The sequence below is a fragment of the Sylvia atricapilla genome, chromosome 23, assembly GCF_009819655.1.
Source record: "Sylvia atricapilla isolate bSylAtr1 chromosome 23, bSylAtr1.pri, whole genome shotgun sequence".
NCBI lineage: Eukaryota > Metazoa > Chordata > Aves > Passeriformes > Sylviidae > Sylvia > Sylvia atricapilla.
This window is the reverse complement of record NC_089162.1, coordinates 3706452-3733896: the sequence shown is the minus strand read 5'-3', so window position 1 is coordinate 3733896 and position 27445 is coordinate 3706452. Positions and strand designations below refer to the sequence as shown.

The window sequence follows — 27445 nt, the reverse complement described above, 5'->3', positions numbered from 1 at the left end:
TAATTCTCCTTTTCCTTCTCCCTGTGCCTGGAGCAGAGATTTTCATGGGGAAAAACCTGGAAGGAGAAACTGGACAGGAAAAAATCTCCTTTTCCTTCTCCCTGTGCCTGGGGCAGAGATTTTCAAGGGACAAGTGCTGGAAGGAGATGTTGGACAGTGTCCCACGTTTTTAAGTGTCTGATTCACCCCGTGTGTGTTGATAGTTGTGTTGGGCTGAAGAGAAGCACTCACATAGCTGGAATTTCTGCCTCGTTTCTGCTCAGCAAGTGGGCAGGGGCAAGGCCAGAAAGAGGCAGAAATTGCCATTAAAACCCTTGTGGCTCTCTGTGACAGAATCACTGTGTCCTGGGCAAGGCCTCTTCTGCTTTTTTCCAGCTGAAATTCCAGATTTCTCTCTGTTTTAACCAGTTTATGATATTCCTTTGGTTGATTGAGCAGCTGCTTGAAGCTTTTTTTGCTTGAACCTTCCCCTGAACACCTCTGAGTTCAGGCCTGGTTAGAAAGTGCATCTTAATGCCATTATTGTTTTAATTGATGCCTATTATGACTGGCAACTACTAATTTCAGGATTTGGGAGCCTGTTTAAAGAGAATTATATAAGTTGCAATATAGCAGCAATAATATATCCAAGGATAGAATATCCCAATAATATATCCAAGGATAGAATATCCAAGCTCAGGAAATGAAGACACCAAACCCAAAATGCTGCAGAGAATTAATTTTCCTTCTGGGTGCCCATGCAGAGCCACGTGCTGAATACAAGATACTGGAATGTTCTCTGAGCTTCTCCTTTCCTGAAGTTTTCCTTTTGGCCAGACTTTGGCCTGTGCTGTTGATTATATTTTACATTTTCCAGTGGTTTATTCCCCTGTAACCATTTTTTTTTTTTCCAGGCCAGAATGCTCTCTGTGGTCACAGCCAAGTAATCTGGGGGCAGATGCTCTGCTTTCTTTTTTTTTTTTTTCTTTTTCTCAACTAAAAAAAGATTCTAAATGCTGCCACTCTCCTTTGCCAATGTCACAGTCACCCCATGCGTGTGGCAGAGGAGCAGAGAAAGAGGAATTTGTGGCTCTTGTTTTGGAGATTCATATATTTGGGGTATATATTTTGAATAATTTTCAAACCACTCAGAAGAGCAGGGTAGGTAGAAAGTGGTTTGGACCACAGCTAATTTCAGGCCTTGGAATTGAGAAAGGAGAAAAAGGGAGGAGAAAATGAGTGGAGTGAAAAAGACTTTGGGGATGAAAAGGAGGAGTAGCAAGGGTTTGGTAGCAGAAGAAATGTCCAGATATGCACATAAAATTAGAACAAATTCGCTGGAGGGGGAACACACAACTCGTTTAGTTCATGAACAGCTCCCTCTAATTGGAGTCGTTCCCTTAATGAAATACTGAGCGAATCAGACTGTGTTTAAAGGCCAGGAGAAGGATTGCAGAGATCATTTGCAAGGCCTCCTGGTGCAGTGAGGACACATGAGGGCTGTGAATGAAAAGGTTTGCTCTGCAGACAGAGGAGCTTTGGAGAGCTGCTGGAGAGGCAGAGCTGTAATTTTGGTGTATTTCTGACCCCGCAGGACCAGGAATGAAGCAGCTCTGGAGATGTGAAAGAAGTGCTCTTTGCTCGTGAGGAGACTGAGGGCTCTGGGCAGCCCTCAGAGCTGGAATTTGGGGTTTTTTCTCAGGGCTGTCAGCCGGTAGAGAAATGTGATGCACAACCTGATGCACATTTTGGGAATGAGGTTTGGGAGGCAAGGCCGTGCTTAGCTGCAGGCCATGAAAGAAGGATGTGTCTGGAGGCCAGGGCTCACAGAACCTGAGCAATATTCACTGGCTGCTCCAGGGCACTAAAGCTGCATCATTGCCTCAAATACCTGCTGTATTATTTTTTCCAGCAGGAGGAATAAGTTCCCCGTGGATTCTTTCCTGTTTTAAAGGCAGCTGATAGCACAACTGATCTGGGAAATGGAACTGTTTCTAAAATGGTGTTGTTTTACAGCAAAAGAGGCTCTTGAAAGCAGAGATTTGCTGTGCTGGGAGGTTTTCAATGCCCCACCTCCAGTTTGGAGGAAGAGATTCCATCCTAAATAGTGAAGATGGACAGAGGGTAGAAGAAAGGAAGTGGAATTAGTCCTGGTTTGCAGATGAGGCACTTGGAGATTAAAGGTGTTTTTCCTTTTAATGTGTTTATTAATAGCTGTGCATTAATTCTCTGCTGGAAGCTTGGCTTAGGAGAGCAAAAAAATTGTTAAGACTTTCAACAATTCTCTAAAGAGAGCAAACTCTGCTAAAGTAAGAGGCAGGATGAGAAATGCAAACATCCATCCTTATCCCTGCACTTCTCACAGGGGACTTGCCCGAAGCCACAAACCGAATCCTTATGGTTGTCCCAAAACAACCTGTGCCTTGCTCATGTTTGGCCATCCCATAATTATCCTGAGGACATCTGTTCTTTCAAGGATCAGAGCCCAGATTAGGAAGTCGGGATGATTTGGATGTCACTTTGCAAGATTTCCCACGTGGAGCTCCAAACCACGTGGATGTCTCTGTGTGTCCTGCAAGTTTTGGGGACAAAAATAAAATAAAATGCAGCAAGTCAAAACAATCCTTGAAATTGTAACGCTCAGCCAGCCCTAACAGCAAACATGGATCATTGCAAACCTTCCGAGCTCTGCATTGCTGCAGATTGCACTGCTGCCTCTTCGAGAAAAGGGGAATATTGGAAAGCAGAAGTAGGGAGTGAAAAAAGTGTGATATTGTTGAGGTGTTGATCCATGCTCAATGGGGTGCTCTTTACAAGGCCAGGAGCTGGACTTCAATAATCCTTGTGGGTTCTTTCCAGCTCAGGATATTCTGTGCTTCTGAGATCCTGTTTTGTCTTTACTTTACCTATTGCTGTTTATAAACGAGTTTATTCCACTTCTCTCCTGCTCCTGACTGTGAGGATTCGACTTCGGCCTCGTTTCTTTCCCACGATTTCATGTAATCCCATTGCTCATTGTTCAAAAAAAAAAACAAAAACCAAAAAACAACAACCCCAAAAAACAAAACCCTAAACCTTTTAATGCAGCTTCTCTTTCCCTTCAATATTTACATTCCTCAAATATTTGTTGACCACTCCAGTGTGTTTACCCTTCGAGTTTGTTTTCACAAACGAGCCTCATGAGTGCCGGGATGGGGTTTTATTTGTTGTTGCTTTCCTTTGAACTCATTATTGTTCTGCAAGGAAATCTGTCTGGTTGTTTGCCACCCTCCTAAACGTGTTCCTGCTCAGGATTAACTGATCATACAGAGCAAATATTTCATCATTCCCTGAGGTGGGATTGATCAGCTCCCATCATGTCGCAGGAATATTTTTTTTTATTTGCTTTTTGCTCTTCCTTTGTCCATCCGCGCTGCTTTCTTGCTTTCTAAATTCTTTAAATCGCTGCTCGTGGCGTCGTTTCCTCCGTTGCACCTGCCTGGAGTAGGTACAAACCCAAGGGCAGCGGCAGGGTTGTGTTCCTGCTTTTCCCCGACGGGAATCAGCCCCAGCCGCTGTTTATTTTTCCCCAGGCAGGTTTTTGAAGTGTGTTTATACACACTTTCACGATGAGTCACATTGTTACCTTCTGCATTGTAGAGCCTCCGTGCGGAAGATGGCCTTTTCCCAGAGCTCGAATTTGGAAATGCCCGAGCGTTGAAGGCAAATATTTTTATTTATTTGAAGCATTTCCCCTTGCTGCCTGCTGTTCCAGCAGGGAAATCGATGGCTTGTGTGGCTGATAAGGTTGTAGGAGGGTGTGCAGCCCCTCAGGGTGAAAAGGCAGAGCTTTGTGGGAGCTGAGGAAGCGGAATTTCGAGGTAATTGGAGGGATATTTATGTCCACGCTGACTGCTCTGCTCCTTTTCGTCACTGAAGTGCTCCCTGGTGGTTTGCTCCATGGGGAGGACGGGGATGTTTGATAAAGGTCTGATCGGGGTACCAGGGCTCTGCAGCACCCCGAATATTTAATAAAGGTCTGATCGGGGTACCAGGGCTGTGCAGCACCCGAATATTTAATAAAATTCCTCTCGGGGTACCAGGGCTGTGCAGCACCCGAATATTTAATAAAATTCCTCTCGGGGTACCGGGGCTGTGCAGCACCCCGAATATTTAATAAAGGTCTGATCGGGGTACCAGGGCTGTGCAGCACCCCGAATATTTAATAAAATTCCTCTCGGGGTACCGGGGCTGTGCAGCACCCCGAATATTTAATAAAATTCCCCTCGGGGTACCAGGGCTGTGCAGCACCCGAATATTTAATAAAACTCCACTCGGGGTACCAGGGCTGTGCAGCACCCGAATATTTAATAAAGGTCTGATCGGGGTACCAGGGCTGTGCAGCACCCCGAATATTTAATAAAGGTCTGATCGGGTACCAGGGCTGTGCAGCACCCCAATATTTAATACAGCCCCACTCGGGGTACCAGGGCTGTGCAGCACCCCAATATTTAATAAAGGTCTGATCGGGGTACCAGGGCTGTGCAGCACCCGAATATTTAATAAAACTCCTCTCAGGATACCAAGGCTGTGCAGCAGCTCAAAGAAGCTGCACCAGGGCAGGAGAACAGATGGGTCAGAGCAGGAGAGGAGCAGAAATCCTGGGATTTCTCCTCCCAGGAGGAGCAGCCGGGGTTACCCGGGCGATGCGGGACATCCTTAAAGCCCCAGTGGCAGCTTCTCTCCGCAGTGGGCAGCCGCCAGCTCGGATGCCAGAGCCGGGCAGCGCCTTGCAAAGGCGGCTTTGTTCCAGCCATGCCAAGCCCTTATCAGAGCGGGGAATCTTTTTGTCAGGCTCCTTTGGCGGCCGTGAGATGCCTCGGAGCGGCGGCGGCAGCAGCGAGGTCCCCGGGCGGCCCCATGGTGTGTGCCCCGGCAGAAGCGCTGCGGGCTGCCCGGAGCTGGCGGAGGAGCGGGGAGCATCCTCCCGGGAAGGGCGATGCGCTGACAGGTGGCTTTAGAATCCTTTATTCTTCGTTTTTCGTCTCCCAGGCAGGCGGGGGACTCGTTCTTTGGGGGGTGTGTGTGTGTTCTGGGAGGTCAGGCAGCTCCTCGGGGAAAAGGATGCGGGGCTGCGATGGGGGAATCTCACGGGGGTGGAAAGAATGCAAGGGGAAAAGACTGAAGGTGGAGAAATATTCTGTGGTCGTGGGAGCAGGGGCTGCCCTGAGCAGCGCTGTCAGTGGGTTTGGGGAGTCTCAGAGGGGTGAGTTTTGGGGTGAGCCCAGCGGATTTCAGGAAAGGGCCAAGCGAAGTGAAGGAGGTCAGTGGGAGCAGGGATGAATCCACTGGGGTTGGGATTGGAATTGGAAATCAGGGAGGCACAGGTCAGGCCTGAAGGCGGAGAGCGGGGCAGTGCTTTGTAGGAGGCTGGTGTCTGCCTGGATAAACAGATTGGAGCAGTTGGGAGGGATGGAGAAGCTGGAATGGCCATAACAGAATAACACAATGCAGAGGCGCACACTGCACCAGCCAGCGCTGGAGGAAGGGATTGCACCATGGACCGTTTTAGGACAATTAGGACAATTTTCCATCTCTCTGTGAACGAGCTGTGAGCTATTCCAGCTCAGCAGAGCAGGGATAGGGGGCAGAGGGGTGCTGGATGGGGCCTGTCTGTACCAGGAGGCTGCAGCAGCCCAGCCCCTGGCACAGCTCCGTGGGCGCTCGTTCTGCTCTCCCCAATGGCAGCTATTGAAGCTGTGGCCAGCTGTCAGGGAGCTCTGCCTTTGTGCTGAGCCTGCACAGGAGCAGCACAACTGAGGACTGCTGCTCAGTTCCTGGGAGCAGAGAGGGGGTGGCTGTCTCCTATTCCCAGTGGCATCCCAAGAACTCCTTTGTTCGTGTTGGGGTTGAGGTGAAATTTTGGTGCTGCTTTATCCCTTCCGGCTGTCCCTGCAGTGTCACTGGAAAAACAGTGGCATAACATTTAACTCCGTCCTGAGGGGAGAAAAGAAGGATAAATAATGGAGGCACCACTGTGATGGTTTCCCAGGGACCTGTAATGAGTGTGAGCTCCTGTTTCTGGTATTTTTCTCTGTGTGTAGTGCAGCCTTCCCTGGCTGACCTGTTCTGCTTTCCCCTCCATCCTCCCTGAGAGTGGGAGCTGATCCTGCTGGGATGCACTGAGGCCAGTGTCTGCCTGATGGTCCCAGCCCTCGGCACGGTGCTATAACCCAAATAAACACGGGAGTTCCTTTTAGCAGTGCTCCAGCTCACAGACATCTGTTGGCGTTATTGATGTGCCTGTTAATCTTCATTTTCCTGCTGGATCCATTATCTGTCAGCTCACAGCAAGGGCTTCTGGGGTAAAACGTGCACCAGTGCAGGAGAACAGAGCATGCAGTGGCTCCACAGGAAAAGAAAAAGCATACAAAACAACAAAAACCAGATGGCTTTAGCACCAAGCAGAGGCTGACAGGGAACTGAAGGCATGTGAGTGTCTTTGTAATATGTATTTAGGAATTCCAGGTAGGGGGTTTGTGGGTGGGCAGCTCATCCAGCCTTTCCCACTGCATCATTCCAAACTGGAGGCTTCCAGGTGGGATCTGCTACCTGTCCGTGGTGCTGTGTGCTCTCCATTTATCCTGCCATTTATCCTGCCGTGCCTGTCCGTGTTGGGATGGGATTCTCTTGGCCTCAACCTGCAGGGAAAAATCCGGTTTGCCTTGTGCCACTCCTCCTCCTCGTTTTCAGGGATCACATTGGTTTAAAGAAGGCCAGAACTGCATTAAACATCCTGATAGCTGTGCTTCCCTCGGGGATTTTGGGCAGTCCACAGCAGTGGCTGATGAGGGAACTGTCTAAGACAGATTCTGGCCATGCTACAAATGCTTCTCCTGGCCGGTGGAGGCTCCAGCTCTCCCTCCAGCACTTGTTGATGCTGCACATCCCCAGAGCCTTTTCCCTGCCGTCCATCCCTGCCCCTGTCCTGCTCCTGGCTCTCCACGTGCTCATTGTGTGATTCTGGTGTTGGGGACAACAGGTGGGGCTGTGTTTCCTGGGTGAGGTGGGACCTGCTGCTGCTGAATGTCTTTAATTCTGTGTGGTTCCCTTTGTTGCAATTAAGGAGAGCTAATTAGCTCCTTTCAGTGCAGTCTCCTTGCAGAGGTAGCTGACCTCTTGTTAATCCTGGATTAAGTTCTTACCAAGAACTGGCTCTTTGTGTGTCCCAGTTAAGATGTTGACACTTTGTTCTCTCTCTCCCCTTGTTCTCCTCCTCCCCCTCTTCCTCCCCATGCCTGTGAGCACATGATTCCCTGCCTCCTCCAGCCCCCACTGCCCCAGGAATCCATGGACTCTGTGGAAATGCCACTGCAGGCTCAGAAATGAGTTTTGCTTGGTCTGGCACCTGTCTAGGAGCCCGTTTTTCACAAGGGAAAAGGGAGAGTGCTTCTTGCTGCTTGACAGGGTGGGAATCCTGTGGGGTTTGAGGAGTAGCACCCATGGGCTGGGCAGGAGTTACCAGACAGGAACAATATCCCAGCCAAAGAACTGCCCCTGGCCCATGTTGGGCAGCCAGGAGTCCACCCATCCATCCCCAAAGAGGGTGAATGGCAGAAGAGCAGCTGTGGAATGAGCAAAAAAAAGCAAATTAAACATGTGCAAAATGCTAATTACCACTCAGTTACCCACTAGTGCTACTCCTGCTTGCACATCCTGAGGTTGTTGCACTGAGTTTTCCCTCAAGATTTTTTTTTTATTTTATTTTTTTTATTTTATATTTCTGATGTGTCTCTTTCAAAGGCAAGGCTGGAAACACAATCGAAGTGTGACCCCCTGGTTCTGTCTGAACTCAGCTGACAGGCAGAGATCTTGTCAAGTCGCTGTCCCAGTGGCTCTAAGTTTTCAAACCAGCTCATATTAAAGGTGGACAAAGAATTATGGCGGGGAGGAAATGAGAAACCCTTGGTGTTTTCCAGTCCAGGGGCTCATTGTTGCCCGACGTTTTGCAGACAGACTTTTAAAGGCTCCTTTTTGTTCTGCACGGCTGGTGTGGCTTACAGGGAGAGTTGATCCCAGCCCCAGCTGGTGCTCTGCAGGTCCGGACACCCGGGCCCAGCTCTGTCCCACGGATCTGTCATCAGCCCCGGGCTTTAATTACTCGGACAGTGCCTCGTTTCCTCGGGGCTGGGAGATGCAATATGCATGAGAGTGCTTGTGTTACAGGCAGCAGGACAGCCCTGCAGGCACTCAGGGGCAGTTTGGGCAAGGAGAAGGCTCTGCCTGCCTGGATGCTGAAGAGCCTGACACAGGCGTGCCCAAAACTGGAGCATCCTCAGAGAGAAGATCCCCAGATGTGCCTCTGGTCCTCCTGCAGCGCTTGGCAGAGCTGGGGTGTGTGACCATGGCATGCTCACGGTGTCCTTCACACGTGAAATAAAGTCCTTACCTTGGGCCTTGAACACCAGACCCGTGCAAGTGACCCCAGCTGACAAAAAATGCATTCTTGCAGCTCTTGAACGAGGCAGGAACTCGCAGCTTTATGTCCAGAAGAGCTTCCTTAAAGCTCCTAAAGATCCTCCCTCAGTGCAGCATTATCGAACTTCCATCACCATGGAGCGGCTTCAGTGCCAGGGATGGTGCTGCAGAAATGCAAAAACTGTTTGTCCTCCCAAGAGTTTTGGGTGAAACTTCGCAGATCTGTCAAAGTTTGTAAAGCTTTGAGGTGCTGTGTGGTTTTCTAAACTCCCCATAACTTTGCCCCTTGCACACCACACCAGATAAGGGTAAGAAGCTTTTCTCTAAGTAAGTCTTGCATTTTTACTACTGGTCTTAAAGTGCTTTTGGAAGCAGGATTTTGTTTGATTCATCTTCTCTCCTGACAGTCTGAAGGGTGGGTTAGACTTAACCTCGTGCCCATCCTGCCACTCCATGACCTGCTTTGAGCCTTTCAGTGTTCCAGATCTGAAGTAGCCATTATATAGAATTTATCACAGCATTTGGGTCAGTGTAACTCATGTCACTACTGAAAAATATCACCTGTTCAAACCTTAATTGTCATCCAGACTAAATATATCCAAATTCGTGGAGGCTAAGAATTACGTTTTTAACTATTTTCTCACTTTCTGGAAGAGAATAAAACACTGGAAAGATCCATGGGCTGTAAAACAAGACCATTCAGATATCTCATTCCAAGTCCTGTTGAATGCAGAGCGTGAGGCTTGAATTGATTCTGGTTCGAGGTGCAGAACAGTGTTTGGGAGAACACAAACCCTTGCATAATAATGTCAGCCACAGATGGGTAATTGAGCCTTGAATTAGTTACAGTGCTTAGTTTTGTTTGCTTCCCAAAATAGGTTTCTCTTGTCTAGTCAGGATTCATCCAGCTTCAGCTTTCAGCACTTCCAGCTGATCCCCAGTGGGATCAAACCTGGATTCCAGGTGAGCATTTAAATCTTGCCGTTCCTTGGCCTCCGGGCTGTGTTGAAAGGACTCAGTGCCACTGCCTTTAGTGCTGGTTGCTGTAATCAGAGTTTATCCAGGTTATCCACTCCCTGAACCTGGATACAACCCTGTGAGCATGGTGTTTCGGTGGGATTCACACCATCCTTGGGCACAGGGAATGGGGAAAATGGAAGGTGAAATGCCATTTCCTTGAAATCAATTTCTAATTCTCCAGCCGGCAAACTTTGGGGAGCACTTCAAACAACAAAATTGCCATCGGGCTGCTGGATGCCACGGACTTATCAGAACAGTGGCACATAAACAGTGAATTCACGTGCACCTAGGTGTAATCTCTGAGTAGCATGAAGGTGGTGGTTGTGGTGTCCAGATAAAGATGTGTAGGGGGGTGTTTTCAGTTGAAAATCCTTGGAATCCTTGGTCTGAGCCTGCTGGAGCACCTCCTGCTCCCACTGATTCTGCTGATCGAGAAATGATGGATAATCATCCTCGTGGGAAGGTGCTCCTCTGGGAATCAGCACTCAGAGCTGGGACTGATTGTAAAGAGGAGAGAAACTGCTCAGCTCTGGTTATGGAAGGGGCAAAACGCAACCAAAGCAGCAAAAGGCAGAGTGATCAGTGTTCCCAGCTGCCTGTGTGGTCAGTGGGGAGCAGTGTGGCCCTGAGGGGGTCACTCACAGCATCCTGAGCCCAATAATTCCGTGTCATTCCACTCGTGGACACTTGTGCTCGGATCAGGGTGTTAGTACAGCTCCAGCGCAGCCCTGCACCATTCCCTTGCGCACACAAGGCCTGATTTCACAGACTGGGAGGTAAAGTGCAAGCTGGGTGATTGTTTTGCTCTCTCAGCATCCTTCAGCTTGATTTTTATTATACTGAGGGGGATTTATTGTCCCTTATTTATTGCACTGGGAGGGACTGAAGTGCATCTCCTCATTCTGGAATAAAGATGTCCCCAAGCAGGTTTGGAGGGGATACAGTGTCCTCAAAAGAAACACCACGTGCTAACGCTGAAAAAGCTCTAAACTTTCCTTGATAATGTTTCTTTAAAGATCCCAGGCCTGTTTACACATGGATAAGCACGGCTAAAGAGAAAAAAAAAAAATAAACCAAATTAGCTTCCTAGACAGAGCCGGCTAAATTGAGTTGAGGTCACCTTAAACTCTGAATGAGCGTTGTTTAATTCAGCTCAGATAATCCACGCGGCCGCTTAATTAGGGTTTAATTTTCCTGCCTGTTCCTGCTTACACGCTTTGAAACTTTCTCCCAGCAGCTCGTGTGCGGCAGGGAGGACAAAACACCGTGTTTCCAACCTGTCGGGTTTAACTCCTGGGGTTTGTTGAAACCCTTGGGAAGGGTTTGGGGTCGGTTTAGGGTTCCCGGAGCGGGGCACGCAGGGAGCACAAACACAGCATCCCCAACCTGTCGGATTTTAACTCCTCGGGTTGTTTAAATCCCTGAAAAACGTTTGGGGGGTCTCTTTGGCATTAGGGGGGACTCGAGCCGGGTGTGTGCGTTATTTAAGGCTCTGCACACACAGAGAGGACAAACACATTTCCAACCTGTCGGATTTGAACTCCTCGGGTTGTTTAAAGTCTGTAAAAGCTCTTGGGGGTCTCTCTGGCATTGGGGACACTCGAGCCGGGGGGGGTGCGTTATTTAATGCTCTGCACACACACAGAGGACAAACACATTTCCAACCTGTCGGATTTGAACTCCTAGTGCTGTTTAAACCCTCGAAAAGCGTTTGGGGCTCTCTTTGCCATGCGAGCGGCGCGGACAGGGGTGGGCAAAAGGAAAAAAAAAAAAAAAAAAAAAAAAAACAAAACCACAAAAAACAAAACCCAAGAAAACCCCAAATTAGCTTCCTAGACAGAGCCGGCTAAATTGAGTTGAGGTCACCTTAATGCGCCCACCCATGGCCGCGCATTACACAAAGCGCTGCGCACGCAGGGAGAACAAACAAAACATCTCCAAACCTGTGGGATATTTTATAACCCGTAGCGATGGTTCAGACCCTCTAAAAGCTTTTGGGGGTCTCTCTGGCGCTGGGGCAGAGGCGAGCGGGGCGGGCAGGGCTGTGCGCGTTATAAAGCGCTGCGCACACCGAGAGGACAAACAAAACCTGTGGGATATTTTATAACCCTTAGCGATGGTTCAAACCCTCTAAAAGCTTTTGGGGGTCTCTTTGGGGTTGGGGCAGACGGGAGCGGGGCGGGCAGGGCTGTGCGCGTTATAAAGCGTTGCGCAGGCAGAGAGGACAAACAAAACCTGTGGGATATTTTTTAACCCGTAGCTATGGTTCAAACCCTCTAAAAGCTTTTGGGGGTCGCTTTGGGGTTGGGGCAGACGGGAGCGGGGCGGGCAGGGCTGTGCGCGTTATGTAAAGCGCTGCGCAGGCGTGTGCGCGGAGCGTGTGCGGCCGCAGCGGGCAGCGGCAGCGGGGGACGGGCACGGGCATGGGCCGGCCAGGGGCAGCGTGTCCGGCGCTGGCCGCACGGAGCCCCTGAGAGCCCCGCGGAAAGAGCCGTGCCATGCTGCAGGAGGTGAGTGACCCTCCCGGCTGGCCGCTGCCGAGCGCATGAATGAATGAACCCCCGATGAATGCCGAGCCGTCATCCCCCGTGAATTCTTAGCCGCTGTCGCTGCTGCTGCTGCTGCGCTCCGCTCCACGCTCCCGAATGGCTGCCAGGTTAGTGCTGTCGCTGTCGCCGCTGGCTGTCACACACGCGTGGCTGTCACACACGTGTGGCACACGCAGGGCTCGGCTCCGGGGCACACAGGCGCTCTCCGGGCAGATTAAAGCCGGAGTCCATGTTGGTTGTTGCTGCTGCTGCTCTCCGTTCGGGGGGCTGGAAAGCAGGCGGCGTGACATCATGGTGCGGAGATGCTTCGTTCCTCTTCCTTTCCGGCGGGCTGATCCCTTCGTTTCATTGTGTGTCGTTTTATTGCGTTTCATTTTGTTATTTATCTTGGGTTTTTTATCCCTTGTTCTCTCCCCCCCCACCACGCGCGTGCCCTGCCTCTCCTGAAGGGCGGAATTGCTAAAACAGCCTTTTCGATTGTTCGAAACAATGGGTAGATCGGATTGTTTGCAATTTTTTTTCTCTCTCTTTTTTTTTTTTTTTTTTTTTTTTTTTTCCCCTGCAGCTTTCATCCCCCTCACCCCTCCTCGTTTCCCCTTCAGGCCCTGCTGTGTCCCCCATCCCCCGTTCCCACGGGGACACTTGTTCCTGCCGTAACATCTGGGTCCAGGGCAGGGGACAGGCAGGAGGGGCTCGGAGCTGGCTGCGTCACGGAGCTGCTGCAGGAATATGGTTGGATTTGTTTGCCCATGTGCTCCCTTTGCCTCTACAAGGGCTCGTGGTTCCGCTCTGCCTTCCTCCGCCGCTGTTTGTGTGTTTGCACTGATGGGGAGAGGCAGGATTCGGTGTGTGCAGCTTTTTCAGGCTGTGCTCCAGAGTCTGTACAGGTGGCTTTTTTTTTTTTTTTTTTATCTGTTTTTTGGCTAGGCAGAGCAGTAGGAAGTGAGGATTCATCACACTGTGTGTGTTCACAGACAGGGAGAATCTGTTGAATGCCCTCAAAAAATTGCTTTTTCTTAGATTACTGGTGGCTGGCATTGTCCTGTGCATCATGGAAATGCTGGTTTAGAAAAGACTACATATCCCTGTTCCTTGATTCCATTAAATCACATGCATCTGCAGGAGAAGCTGGTAAATTTAGGATGCAGCTTGTGATTTTGACTCAGTAGGATGGAAACTTCAGGTCAAACCTTCGGGATGTCTTTTACAGCAGTGCCATAACTTGGAACCCCCAACACTCTCATGGAGAGTGATAAAGCTGGATGAAGCCAGAGAGAATCTGTTGAAAGAGAAGACCAGGTTGGGTCAGGTCCTCAGGACAAGGGGCAGTTTGTGACTGGCACTGGAGGGGTCTGATCCTCTCTGTTTCTGACTGGGAGCTGGCCACTGCTGCTCCATGGCTGGAGCAAAGCAGGGCAAAAATCGACCAGGAGTTGTCACATTGTTATTTTCAGAAAGGTAAAGGGAGGAAACGTCAAGGGCTGAACAAAGGGAAGTCGCTTTGATCCCAGCTTTGAAGATCACAACATCTTCCATTAACTTGTGACGGCTGTGGAGCTGTGGGAGGGAGTGGGAGGCTGCAGAGCTCCAGCTTTGTCTCCTGCTCCTGATGCACAATATCCCTGTCCGCCCCCGCGCTGCCTGCCAGGCGTGCTCAGAGCCTTCCTCAGCCTTCCTCAGCCTTCCTCAGAGCCCTTTTCAGTCTTCCTCAGAGCCTTCCTGGGGCACAGTGTGAGCTGGGCTTTGTGACCCCCCTGCCCCAAGGCTGGGCAGTGCCCAGGGGGACAGGGCTGTGCCCAAGGGGTAAAGTCCAGAAAGCCCTGCTGGAGTTCCAGCAGGGAAAAGTGCCTGAGCTCTCCTGGAGGGAATGTGGCAGTGGTGTCACACCTACATCCCCAGCCCAGAGTGGGCCTGGGTGTTTATCACAGAATCAACAGGGTGGGAGAGACCTCCAGGATCATCGAGTCCAGCCCAGCCCTGACACCTCAACTAAACCCTGAGTGCCACATCCAGTGTGTCCTTAAACACATCCAGGGATGGTGACTCCACCACTCCTAGGGCAGAGCATCCCAATATTTAATCAGCAGCTCTCTTGCTTTGTCTCAGTCTCCCTTGGAATAAAGCACGTACGACAGCAGCATTGCATCCCCAAACCGCTGAAGGATTCTGATGTTAGCTTGGAAACGACGAGGATTAAAATAAACAGCCTCAGATTTATTTTAATTTTTATTTTTATCCTTTGAGCTGTCAGGTTTTCAAAACTTCTCCTCACATCAAAGACGGTTTAACGGTGTCTGTTGTTGTTTTGTTTATTTTTTCAACAAGGCTCCTGAGGTCTGTTTTACCCCAAGTTCCAGGCTTGGAGATGTGGATGGAAGCCTCAGACATTGCAGCTCTTGTTAATTCCAGGAGCTGTTGGCTTTGTGGTGGGGAGGGGAGAAAACAAAGCAAAGCACAGCTGTGGACTAGGGGACCTGCAGGTGACTGTGCTGGGGCCGTGTCTGTCACCTGCAGAGGGATGTGAAATTCCTGCTTGGTGCTGCTTCCCCTTTACTGCTTCCCAGATTTCTTGGTATTATCCATCATGCTTTGTTTCTTGTGGCTCGCCTCCCTTTGGAGCAAATGGAATTATAATAATTTGTGACTCAGGGAGGGGTTTAGGGTGTGATTTATAACTCGTGGTGGTTCCCTGCACGTTCATGACCCTTTCCAAGTCGTGACTGGTGCGTTATTGGGCTTGATTATTAAGATCTGTCTTGTTGTGTTTCAGAAACATTTCCCAACTTTTCCTGGGGATTTTTGCAGCCACTCCAGGCAGGAGGAGGAGAGGTTGCTTCCAAGCTGGCCGAGGGGGAGTTTCTGTGAGAGATGAGGCCGTTTGTCCATGGGTCTGTCTCCAGTGGTAACCAGGATCGAGTGATCCACGGGGACAATGACATGGTTAATAATGCATCTGCCCATCCTCGCTCTGCTGGCTGTGGGCAGAAGGCAAATTCCTTCCTAATGCTTGCAGTGATTTGCTAATCCTCTGAGGCATAATAATTGCATTAATTTTATTTCATGAATATGTAAACATGTGATTGGATGTCACGGGAGGACAGCATTCTGCGAAATGTCAAAATGGACAGAATAAATCTTAAACAAGGCCGGACTTTTCTGCTAAAAAAAAAAAAACCACGCAGAAGGCAGACTATTTTTATGATTCTTTTCAAAGCACTTGTCATGAAACTCTCCTTGGTTTCTGCGCAGCCCTGCAGGTGTCATTGCTTTTTTGACTTACTGCTTTCTCTTTCGTCTCTCTTGCTGGGAGGGAGATGTAATAGAAATATAACATTTCGTTATTGCTTGTAGAGCAGTGGTGGGCCCAGGGAATTGCTCCAGGATCTGTGCAGGTTTTCATTCTTGGATTATCAATTTGAAGGGAGTGTAGGTTGGTGATCAGAAGTTGTTACCATCTGCTTGCTGTTTGGGAGACTGCATAATGAGCTTCTGAATCTCCTGGTTTTCCACTGATGTCAGACTGGATGGCAGAGAAGTATCTTTGTGGGCGTGTAATTAACCCCTCTAATAGCTGTTTCTGAGGAGAATTAACTCTTTTCAGTGCTCCAGCCAGGCCTGAGGTGCCTCCTTGACCTTTCTGCTCTTTTCCAGACTGTCAGCACAGTTCTGTGTTGTTGTCCTCGAGGATCTCCTCTGGTCTTGTTCAGGAGAGTGTAGGCACAGCCTTGACTTTGCACAGCCCTTGGATCTCAGACAGAGAGGGTTCAATATGTGCTTCAATATGTGCATCTTTGCGGGTTTGGGGACATATTGCTCAGCACTTCCCAGATTCAGCTCAAATTGCAGAACAAACCCCAATCCTGGGCCTGGAAGAGCTCGTCACCAGGTCGGTGCTGCAGGGAGAAGTGAGTAATTGCAGGATGACTCTGGGAGAGCCAATTCTTCTAAAAACTGACAGAAGACTTGGAGGCCTTTGAGCTTTCCGGATCAGGACTTCCTTGAGGAGGTGCAAGGGGTTGAGAAATGCACTGCAGGGAATGGTGTCCCTGGTGTTTTTCTGCCCCCTGAGGAGCTGCTGGTGGTCACAGCAAAGGTGGCGAGTGCTGTGTACCCCAGGCTGCTGCTTGTTTAGCTGAGCTGCTCTAGTCGCAAAATTCTTTGGTCTTTTTCCTGCTCCTGGCTGAATTCTACTTCATACCCTGCAAGCAGCAGCCCCAAAGGGGTTTGCTGTGTTAATGTGTGTCACAGGTGCTGTGACAATGCCCTGCTGCAGGTGGCTGCTGGCTCTAGGGGCACCTGTGGTTTGGACAGGGTGCCTGTGTCAATCTGTGATTTCAGATCTGATGGGATGGACAGATTTCTGTGTCACTTCAGGACTGCTGGGGTGTCATTCCTGCAGAGTTCATTCAATGGACTGCAGCAAAGTCAGGTTTCTCGTGGAGTTCTCCATTGTAAAGAGCTCCTTTATGGTTTTAAGAACAGCAAACTTAACTTGTGGAATACTTTTCCCAAAATGATTGCTTGGTGAAGCTCTGTCCATCACCTGGTTCTGATCCTTGCAGGAAATACTCTGTTGGAGGAGGAAATTTGGCCTTTCTGTGTCTGGTGTCTGAGGGCAGGGGATGACCTCATTGGATGACCAATGCTGGTCCATGCATTGCCAAATGTTCTTTTTCAGCAGCTCAGGGAAAGCGTGTAGGATCCCAGAATGGTTTGGGTTGGAAAGGCCCTTAAACATCATCTGTCCCATGGGCAGGGACACCTTCCACTATCCCGGGTTGTTCCAAACCCCATCCTTGGGGTTTCAGGGATGGAGCAGCCCCAGCTCCTCTGGGCACCCTCTGCTCACTCACAGGGAAGAATTTCTTCCATTTATCCCGCCTAAATTTCCCCTCTTTCAGTCTGAATCTGTTACTCCTTGTCCTGTCACAAAGATTTCTGCTAAAAAGACAAGACACTGGCAGGCTGCAGATTCTTTACGGCCCTGCTGCAGGGATTGATGCTTTTCCTCCACGTCTGAGCAGAGTTTGGCCCCTTCCCATCCACGCCACACTCACTGATGGTGTTTTGATGAGGTTTTTCCTTTAGGGACAGCGAGGACATAAACCAAGGAGACAAACTCAGCCTTCTGTGCTCTCAGAATGCTCAGTGCAGGGGTTTTCACCTCGGAGCAAAGGGGCTGCTGCTTAGGTGGGCTTGTTTGTGTTCTGTCCCTTGCTTAATGTGTCTCATCTGCTGAAGGCCACTCTGCAGGGGGATGTGAGGTCCTGAATGAGCTCCGGGCAATTAGGTCTCTAAAGCGTTATTTATTACAATTTTTTTTTTTTTTTTTCGAAGTGGGTCAAGCCGTTTTGGCATTTCAGGCGTTGATTCCTGGTTCAATTGCGGGCCCTGGTCGCCTTGGCAACTGCAGAAAGCGTTCGTCATGGCTCTGCCTTGGGCTGGATTCAAGCTGCAGGGAAGGAGCAGGAGCAGGGGGAGTTTGGAGGGGCTCAGGGCAGGGGCAGCCCTGTGCTTTCTGTGCCCATCCGCAGTTCAGTTCACAGACACGTCTTTTTTTCTGTCTGTGGGGTCCTTCATGTGAGAAATACTCAGCTTTTCCCAGTCAGCAGAGAGCAGGAGGGGAATTCAGCCCTCCTGGGTCTGATATTTGTGCCACTTTTGGCTTCAGGGAGAGCCAAAGAAGGAGCTCTTGGTGTTATTTTTTCCCCCCCTTGTTTCTGCAAAGGTGAGAATCCACACACACACCTAACACAATAGATGTGCATAGATTTACTTTTTCAAGCTAGAAATACAAGCTTGGAGGGCAGAACTTTGCCCAAGGTCATGCTTGGCAGAGCTGGCAGCAAAATGTGTGCCTATGGCAGTGTGAGCTGGGCAAAAATCAAATTGCCAGCTCTGAACAAGTCAGTGCTGAAATATTCAGCTTTTCCCAGTCAGCAGGGAGCAGGAGGGGAATTCAGCCCTCCTGGGTCTGATATTTGTGCCACTTTTGGCTTCAGGGAGAGCCAAAGAAGGAGCCCTTGGTGTTATTTTCCCCCCATTTCTGCAAAGGTGAGAATCCACACACACCTAACATGATATATGTGGACGGATTTAATTTTTTAAGCTAAAAAAAGGAGCTTGGAAGACAGAACTTTGCCCAAGGTCATGCTTGGCAGAGCTGGCAGCAAAATGTGTGCCTATGGCAGTGTGAGCTGGGCAAAAATCAAATTGCCAGCTCTGAGCAAGTCAGTGCTGGTGCTGCTCCTGTGCACTTTGCTGGGCTGTGACTGGAAAACCCACCTTGAGGAGCTTTGTAAGGCCATAAAAAGACTAAAACAACACCAAACGTTGCAGCATTTTTCATCTTGAGTTTTACCTGCACCTGATGGCAGCTGAACCCCTGGGTTTGAGCTGCTCCTTCTGAGCTTTAATTGAGCAGCAGCAAAATCTCACAGCCGCAAACTGAAAGCAAACAGGCCCTGGGCTGAATCTGGCTTGGGCTCTACAGAGCTGCTCTAAACACAAGCTCAAAGTGAAAGTGAACTTGCATGAACCGAAAAGGAGATGAAGGTTGGTGCATGGTAAACTCAGGTTTTGTGGAGCTGTAGAGGAAAAATGAGTTCATCTGTTTAGAGAGATTTAGCCCAGGGATGTGCCAGCCAGGGGAAATGCCTTCAAATTCTTGCCTGGTGTTTTTGGGGACCTCTCACACAAACCAGCTTATGTTGCCTCAAGCACGCTGGGGCAGACAGGACCAACACAGGAATTTAGAGGTTTGAACAGAAATCTGCTTTTTCTACAGTCTGTGAAAATGGCAGTACAGACCCATGTCCATCTCTGGGGCCACTGCTGATGAACTTGGAGTCGCTAATACAGCTCTGCTGGGCTGCTGACACTGAGCTCAGCAGGAGCACAGACAGCTGAAAACCTGTGAAGGAACCTGATGCTGTTTTTAATACTTCAATAAACTAAGAAATCCCTGATAATTTTACTTCATGTTATAAACTGCTGCAGGCAGTGCTGCTGGGAGAATGGTCCAGATCATTTTTTGATTTGTCTTTTGCTTCAGTCATTATTTGAGGGAGATTAAAACTTGAATATTGCTACAGTTGTTGGGGCACTGGTCTAGCATTCAATATTCCTGTGCCTTGTCCAGGGAAAGGGAGGGCACAGGACAAGAGAATGTGACAATATTTCATTTGGGGATGTGCCATTGCTGCTTGTGAAGAACCCCAAGCCAAGGGGGAATTGTCCTGGAGCTGCCTTGGGGTTTAGGTGATATTTGAGCAGGTTTTTGTTGGTCTGTATCTGTATTTCTCATCCTACTGAGTAGAAATAGGTAACAGAACAGAGTTTAGGTTAATCCACCTTCCAGCCCTTTTGCAAACCCATTTTCCCAAGCCTGTTCGTTATCTGTGTGAAATTCCACACTTTGTAGTGGTGGAAGCATCTTCTCAGGGGCTCCCGTGAAGCTCCATGCTGCTGCTCCTGCCCCGTGCCAGCTCCTAGGAAATCTGATTCTGGCCCTGTTTGCATAAGCAGCTTGGCTGTGTGCTTCCTGCAGGCTCCTCAGGGAAAGTTTCAGCACTTGTGCATTGACACAAGCAGTGAACAAATAGAGGATGGTTTACAAGACCAGTTGATCCAAAACCAAACCAACCCAAACCTGGTGGTGGCTGCTGGGGGAGTGTGTTACACTGGCTGCTCACATCTGACTGATGCTTGTACAATGGTTTTGGCATCTTCAGAGGGAAGAAGAGATGGATATGTTTTGTTTTTTTTTTCTTGGAATTAATGGAACCTTAGGCACGTGTTCAGCTCTTCTGGATTTTCAAGGAGGAAATGACCCATTTGGAGTTCCTTCATTGTGATGGCTGAATGTGATTTGTCTTAAATCATAGCCTTGAAGAGTCTGGTTGTAACTTCTTTAATTCAGTCCCTTGCAGTTGTCATTTCTCCATCCTTTTCCTGCCGCCCTTGCTGTCAGATGTGGCGTGTTTGGTGTGGCTCATGAGATAACAGGGTCCTGGAGGAGTTAACACAGATCCAATCCTTGCAGCAGCCCAGGCTCCTCTGTAACCTGCTGGCCTGAGCAGGACCAGCTGGAAAGGCCTCGAGGATGTCTGCACTGGGCAGAAATAGATTTGACTCTAGGAAATGAGTGACGGAGGGGAAAAAAATGGGTGTAGTGTGTGGTGTTTTGAAGAGTCTGGCAGGAAGGAGAGGCATCAAAAGAGAAGGAGCAGTGAGGAAATCTGAGTTTTCGTGTTCTGTGTTAGTTACTGGCTTGCTGATCTAGGTGTTGGGGCATTTACTGAGGAAAGAGGATGAGAAGTTCCATTCCCCTCATCATTTCTGTAAAACTCTGAAAGGCGTGGCTTTTCCAATTGTGAAAGAGGAACTTAATTTTATTTTATTTTATTTTTGAAGAAGAGGCTTTTAGGTCACAGCAAACCACCTTCATGCCCATTTCATGTGGGAAAGGATGGTTCTGTACAGGAAATGCTGCATTGAATGTCATCATGACTCCCCTCCCTGAGCCCCTGCGTTTCTGATGCTCTTTGATGGGGTGTTTTCTGAAAGATGTGACCCTGTTTTCGTGCATCCTGTCGAGGAGAGCTGCACTAACAGAGGAGGGTCAGAGTGAGGCTACACTGAAAACACACCTCTCTCCTCCTTGGGTGCACATTTGACTTTTCTACGCTCAGATCACCATGTGAAACTCCGGGAGCTCGCAGCAGTCAACGAGTTCGTTCTCGTGGGCAGAGCTCTGTGGTCTGAGGGGTGGAAGGGTGGCTGGAGAAAGGCACTGCCAGCAGTTCCTCTGCCTCTGCTGAGCGAGAACTGCCTGGATCCAGTGGGGTGACTGCTCAGGAAGCAGCTCTGCCTGCCGTGCCTGGGGGAGCCCTGCGGGCGCTGCACAGCTCGGGGTGCTGCAGTCTCACTCTGCCCATGGCTTAACCCCACTGTCCTCTCCCCTCTCCCCTCCCTGCAGTATTGCCACTAGCTCCCACCACAGCACGCCCGCCTGCACAGACTGGGGTGCAGATTGGGGTGCAGCTCAGGGTGCACTCAGCCCTTTCATTTTGGAGATGGTTTAACCCTGCTTTTTTTTTTTCTTCTCTCCATGCAGTACCGCCAATAACTCCAACCACAGCATGCCTGTCTGCGCAGCTCGGGGTGCAGATTGGGCTGCTCTTTGGGATGCAGCTCAGGGTGCAGCAGCCGGTTCACTGTGGGGATGGTTTAACCCCAGTCTCTTCTCCCTTCCTCTCTCCCTGCAGTACTCCAGTAACTCCAACCGCAGCACACCCCCTGCACGGCTCAGGGTGCAGATTGGGGTGCAGATTGGGGTGCAGCAGCCGTTTCACTGTGGTGGTGGTTTAACCCCAGTCTCTTCTCCCTTCCTCTCTCCCTGCAGTACTCCAGTAACTGCCAGTAACTCCAACCGCGGCACACCCCCTGCACAGCTCGGGGTGCAGGTTGGGGTGCTGTTTGGGATGCAGATCGGGGTGCAGCGGCTGTGTTCACTGTGGGGATGGTTTAACCCTGCTCTCTCTCCTCTCCCCCTGCAGTACTGCCAGTAACTCCAACCGCAGCACGCCCGCCTGCTCGCCGATCCTGCGCAAACGCTCGCGCTCGCCCACGCCGCAGGACGCGCCGGGGGACACCATGGTGGAGAAGGGCTCCGACCACTCCTCGGACAAGTCCCCGTCCACGCCGGAGCAGGGCGTCCAGAGGAGCTGCTCCTCCCAGTCCGGCCGCAGCGGGGCCAAGAACTCCAAGGTGAGGGGCGAGCAGAGGGTTGGTGTCCCACGTGTCCGTGGTGCTGGGCTGGTGCTGCACTGCCTTTGTCCTCTGCCCTTTTGATCTCTGACTTCCCTCCCTCTCTCTTCCACCATGGTATTTCTGAAGGTTCTCCTAACTCGGAGTCCTGGGTCAGCACAACTTTTCTGTGGTCAGCTTTCTGTAGTATCATTATGGATGTCAGGATAAATTTTTTTGTGTGTGTGTGGAAGAGCTTGAAGAAGAACCTGCAGAGCTCCCTTATAGAGGACTCTTGATTCGAGAGAATTCAAATGTGAGGAGGGAAAAAAAAAATAGTTCCTGCGATGAATGCAGCAGAGTCAAGGTCCTGTTCTCTGGGAGGCTCCGTGGTTTTGAGAAAAGCCTTGAAAAATCAGCTGTTGCCATCACTTTTTATCACCTGGATCATGAAGGGACATGAAATAAATAAGGTTTTCCCTGTGAAGGGCCTGTGCATTTCCCCAGTCCTGTCCAAGCCCTCTGAGGTCAGTTCAAATGGCACAGAATTGGTTTTCCAGCCCTCTGCCCATTCCTGCCATGGCTGCAGTGTTATGACTGCCTTGCCCAGGGTAGCTGATACTTCCCCCAGGCAGGTTTTGCGTCTTTGGGCCATGTTAGAACCAGCCTTGTCTTTGCTGTGCAGGGGAAGAGGGGTTCAGGTCTGGCTCTGGGTTTTTGTGGGAGCAGTGGGACCTGGTTAAACACACACGAGAGTCTGGGGTACCAAACAAACCTTTGATCAGAGCCCTGGTATCAGTGATAGCATATAGATAAATGTAACACTGCGAGCTGCCAGAGGCACTTGTGTTTGCTCAGAGTTGGGAAGTGAGCTGTTTCAGCCTGGATAATTTCACAGGCAGAACTCTGATAGCCTGTATAAAGAGAATTGTTAGATCTTTGCCTGCTTTATTGCTGGATTGTGTCACAGACAAGGAATCTTCATCCCCTCCCCTTTGTGGCCACTCAGCAGAGGGAGCAGGACTCAGTGGCCCACATTCTGATCTCTCACTACCATGGGGGCAGTCTGTGAGCTCAAAAGAGGGGGGAAAAGGGTTTTTCAAGCTGAAACATTGGCGTTGTGAGGTTGCCCTCGAGGTCAGCCTGGCTTCCTGTGCTCACAGTGACCTACAAACCCCGTCCTGGGGCTGGGTGACACCCTCAGCACAGGGCTGCCAGCACTGTGCTCCCAAAGGGAAGCCATGGCATGGCAGGCACGATGTGCTTGGAGCCACACTGGGGATGCTCACAGGGAAATGGGCTCCCTGGGAAGGGGGAACCACAGGCAGGAAGGAGTTGCACCGCCCTGGCCCTCAAAATGTTGTGAATTAAGGTCATGGGAGTGACATTTTTACCAACACGGTGACTACTAAAGCTTAACTTCAATTCCTGGTGCTTTCCACAAGGAAGAGGGGGTACAATGCTCTCTGTTGGGGTGTGTGGGTTTTCCTTCTCTTGATCTGCGAGGTAATTTTTTTCTTCTTCCCCTAATTTCTCTCTTTTCATTCCTGCATGCTTTCTCTCCGATTAAGTCACACAAGCGCCTCTCCAAAGTAAGCCTTCTTTTTTCTCTCCTGCCCCCCACTGTAGCGCTGTGTCAGCACTCAGGAACCCTCCCCGTGGTGCTGAGTGCTGCCCCCAGTCAGGCATTCTCCTGCTGTGGCTGTGAGAATGCCAGCAAGAGCTCAGCCCCCGTGCCTGTAGCTGGAAGCTGGGTTCACTGACATCACTGGGATCTGGCTGGGATTTGCTCACACAGTCTGAGAACTGGCCTGTTCATCACACCCCTCCAGCTGCTCCCAAATCAGCCTTTGAGCTCTGCTTTCCCCTCTCCCTTGGAGCGAGCTGCTGTCTTGGCCAGGGAGAAATCCTCTGGAGAGTTGTACAGACCCGTGATCCCACCTCTTTCCTGTCTTCTTCCTCCATGATTTCAGGAACAAGAGTTGTTCTCCATGACTTCTTCCCCTGCTTTTCACGATGAATAGCGTTTTTGTGGCCAGTGATCTCAGCTCCCTGCCCTTTGCACGCTCTCCTGTGTGATGTAAATGTGAAAGATCCGTGATTTCAAATGAACCCAGCTTGAACCTGGTAGAACAGCCCTGTCCCAAATGAATTGTGAGAATTCATGGGCTCGCTCTGAGAGGTGATAAGTGGAAGATCCCTCTGTGGGTGCTTGAATTGGAGATAAGATCATTTGGGATTTGATCTCACACCTCCGTGCTGCCCTCAGAAGAGTGGGAAAATCAGAAACTCAGGGTGTTGGGGGAAGTGCCAGGCTGTTGGCATTTCCACTCTGGGAAAGCAGAATGGCTTGGATGGCTTCACAAAAAATCCACAAAACCCTTGTCTTGGCCTTTCCCCAGCCTCAGGTTTCCTTCTAGGCAAGTTCTCAGAGAGCAATGCTGGCTCAGTGTCCTCCCTTGGTCGTGGTCCTTGTGACCAGCCCGACCTTTGCATGATGTGCTGGTGTCTGCTGGAAGCTTCCTGACGTCTTTTTTTTAGACAGATTGTCTTGTGCTTGGTATCTGTAGCTGGGCTAACTGCAGAGGAGCACTGTGGGACTCAAAGTCTCAAGGTGAGGTGTGAAAGAAGTGCTGTGGAAGGTGTGGAGTAGCAGAGCCCTGACAGGATTGCTGGTGAGTAGAGGTGTGTGGGCCAGGACAGGCTGTGGAAAGCTGCAGGTGCAGAGGGTTTTAGGAGAGGGATTGGTGGGAATGAGCCTGGAGCAGAGGGCTGTGTGTGTAAAATGTGTCTGCAGTGGTGCTGGGAGGTGCCTGCAGCCAGCCCCTGCTTCTCTGAGAGGGGAAAAAAACCCCAACCACCGTGAGGCAGCTGGAGAAACCGGAGGGAAGTGGAGCCCAGATGAGTTCAGAGGGAAGGGGATCCCAGGCAGGACCCCCAGCAGCCTGTCAGAGCCCTGCTCACACAGAATATTCTGAGCTGGATCCACGAGGATCATCGAGTGTGCAGCCTGGAGCTCTGCCCTGTGCTCCACAAGCTGCTCCCTGTGGCACAAATGTAGAATTTTCAGGCATGAAACCCTCTGCATCTCTCCATGGAGATGATTCCATTGTCTGCTCATACAGGGAGAGGTTAGGAACGAAAAACTCGAGGGGCAAAGATTTTAAACTCTCCTTTCTCAGCCTCTTCTCCTCTCCCCACGCATCTCCTGCAGGAAGAAGGGTTTGGTGTTTCCCAACCTGTCTGGCTAATGAGGTGGAACAGCTTGAGCCCATGAGTTTGCTGCTGTGTTGGTACAATTGCTGACAGATCTGCTGGAGTTCCCTGCCCTCTTTTGTCTGTGGTGTTCTGTCGTGCTGCAGCGCTGCCGTCAGAGGGAGTGCTCCTCCAGGAGTTTTTAAGCACTGGAATTGTCAGAGCCGCTTCTCCAGGAGTTTTTAAAGTACTGGAATTGTCAGAGACAATGCTCCTGTAGGAGTTTTAAACATTGGAATTGTCAGAGCCACTTCTCCAGGAGTTTTTGGGCACTGGAATTGTCAGAGGAATTGCTCCTCCAGGAGTTTTTGGGCACTGGAATTTTCAGAGCCACTTCTCCAGGAGTTTTTAAAGTACTGGAATTGTCAGAGCCGCTTCTCCAGGAGTTTTTAAAGTACTGGAATTGTCAGAGGCAGTGCTCCTGAAGGAGTTTTAAACACTGGAGTTGTCAGAGCCACTTCTCCAGGAGTTTTTAAAGTACTGGAATTGTCAGAGACAATGCTCCTCCAGGAGTTTTTAAGCACTGGAATTGTCAGAGCCGCTTCTCCAGGAGTTTTTAAAGTACTGGAATTGTCAGAGGCAGTGCTCCTGCAGGAGTTTTAAACACTGGAATTGTCAGAGGCAGTGCTCCTGCAGGAGTTTTAAACACTGGAATTGTCAGAGGCAGTGCTCCTGCAGGAGTTTTAAACACTGGAATTGTCAGAGGCAGTGCTCCTGCAGGAGTTTTTGGGCACTGGAATTGTCAGAGGCAGTGCTCCTGCAGAAGTTTTAAACATTGGAATTGTCAGAGCCACTTCTCCAGGAGTTTTTAAAGTACTGGAATTGTCAGAGGCAATGATCCTGCAGGAGTTTTAAACACTGCAATTGTCAGAGACAATGCTCCTGTAGGAGTTTTAAACATTGGAATTGTCAGAGCCACTTCTCCAGGAGTTTTTAAAGTACTGGAATTGTCAGAGCCACTTCTCCAGGAGTTTTTGGGCACTGGAATTGTCAGAGGCAGTGCTCCTCCAGGAGTTTTAAGCACTGGAATTGTCAGAAGCACTTCTCCAGGAGTTTTTAGGCACTGGAATTGTATCCTAAGGGAATCTTTCCTGGAGCTCTCTTTCCCACCCTGACCCCACCACAGTGCCACAGACCAAGGTTTGAGTCAGCCTTAGGCTTTTCTGGAGCAGCTTTCCAAGCTCAGGTAAAACCCATCTTTCTGTTAGTAGTCAACAATGGAATATGTGGGTTTTAACTATTTTGCTCTTGCTGAGGATAAAAACAACTTCCTTCAGATCCTTCCCAATGCCTGTAGCTAATGGTGAATGCTGAGGATTAATATTAAATTAGGGGGAAAATGCAAATTTTGCTGCAGGAGCTGGTGGTTGTGGAAGAGTTTAGGTCAGGAGGGATCTCAGGAAGTGTCTGCCCCAAGCCCCTGCTCAAAGCAGGGTTAAATCAGCTTGGCCTAAACCCTTGTCCAGCCACATTTTGCAGCCCTCCATGACTGGAGATCCCCCAGCCTGGCCAGGCCCCTGCTCCAGTGCTTAACCACTCTTGTGAACAGGCTTTTTCCTCCTCTCCAAATAGAATTTCCCCTACTGCAGCTTGTGACTGTTGCACCCTGTGCTCCCAGGATGAGAAGGGTCTGTATCTTCTCATTCAGCCCTCCCACTGGGTGGGACAGACCCCCCTGAGGTGGTAGGGGATGAAATTCTGATCTTTTGGGGCTCAAGGGAGGGTTTGGGGAATAAATCCCAGAATTTCCCTTGGGTTGTGGCCATTTAGAAGGCGGGTGGGCAGAGCAGCTTTTGTAGGTGCACAGGTCAGGGGAGAGGGCTCTGGAATCTGCCCTGGGCTCTGGAATCTGTGCCTCTGCCTCTCCAAATGTAAGAGGGGTTTTAGGGATGCTCCTGGAGCTCTGTGGCACATCATTCACTTGGCAAAAGGTTTCTGTTCCCCTGGCAGCAGCAAGGAGTGAGCTGTGGTGCTGCTGCCAGAGTTCTGAGAGGCAGAAATTTGGATTTTAGGAGTTCTCAGGGTGAGGTTTACTGTGTGAGCTGTGTGCTGGTCCTGTAACCTTCCCTGGCAGTGCACACACGTGGGAGGTCACTAAATCATCACTGTTCAGAGGCAACAATTAAAGGCTTAGAGAAAATATTCCATTTTTCACATTCCTCCAAAGCTCTTCCTGGTTACAGCCCCTTTGTAACCACGAGCTCTGCTCTGCGCTCCTGTGGCATCATCTCTGCAAAGCAGCCCCATCTTCTCCCTGTCTGTGTGCAGCCCCCTCCTTCTGTCACTTTTTTATTTTCTCTTTTCAGTTCTAATGCTTATGGTTTCTTTTTCCAGTATGACAGACTTAACCTGCTCAAAGTAAGAATTTGTTTTTCCTTTTTTCTTTCTTTTTCCCCTCCCTCTCTCCATTTTACTGTCTCTTGATTTTCACAGTT

At 49.9% G+C, this 27445-nt stretch overlaps 1 protein-coding gene across 4 annotated transcripts in view; it reads left to right on the top strand.

The window, feature by feature from the left end:
- The window catches only part of GRAMD1B (GRAM domain containing 1B), a 75106-nt gene that overhangs the window by 18058 nt on the left and 29603 nt on the right, over positions 1-27445 (top strand). For all 4 annotated transcript variants that reach the window (XM_066334931.1, XM_066334932.1, XM_066334928.1 and 1 more), the window contains exon 2: positions 21566-21776. In XM_066334931.1, coding sequence (XP_066191028.1) covers positions 21663-21776 — 114 coding nt within the window. In that variant the 5' untranslated portion in view covers positions 21566-21662. The remainder of the gene's footprint in view (positions 1-21565; positions 21777-27445) is intronic.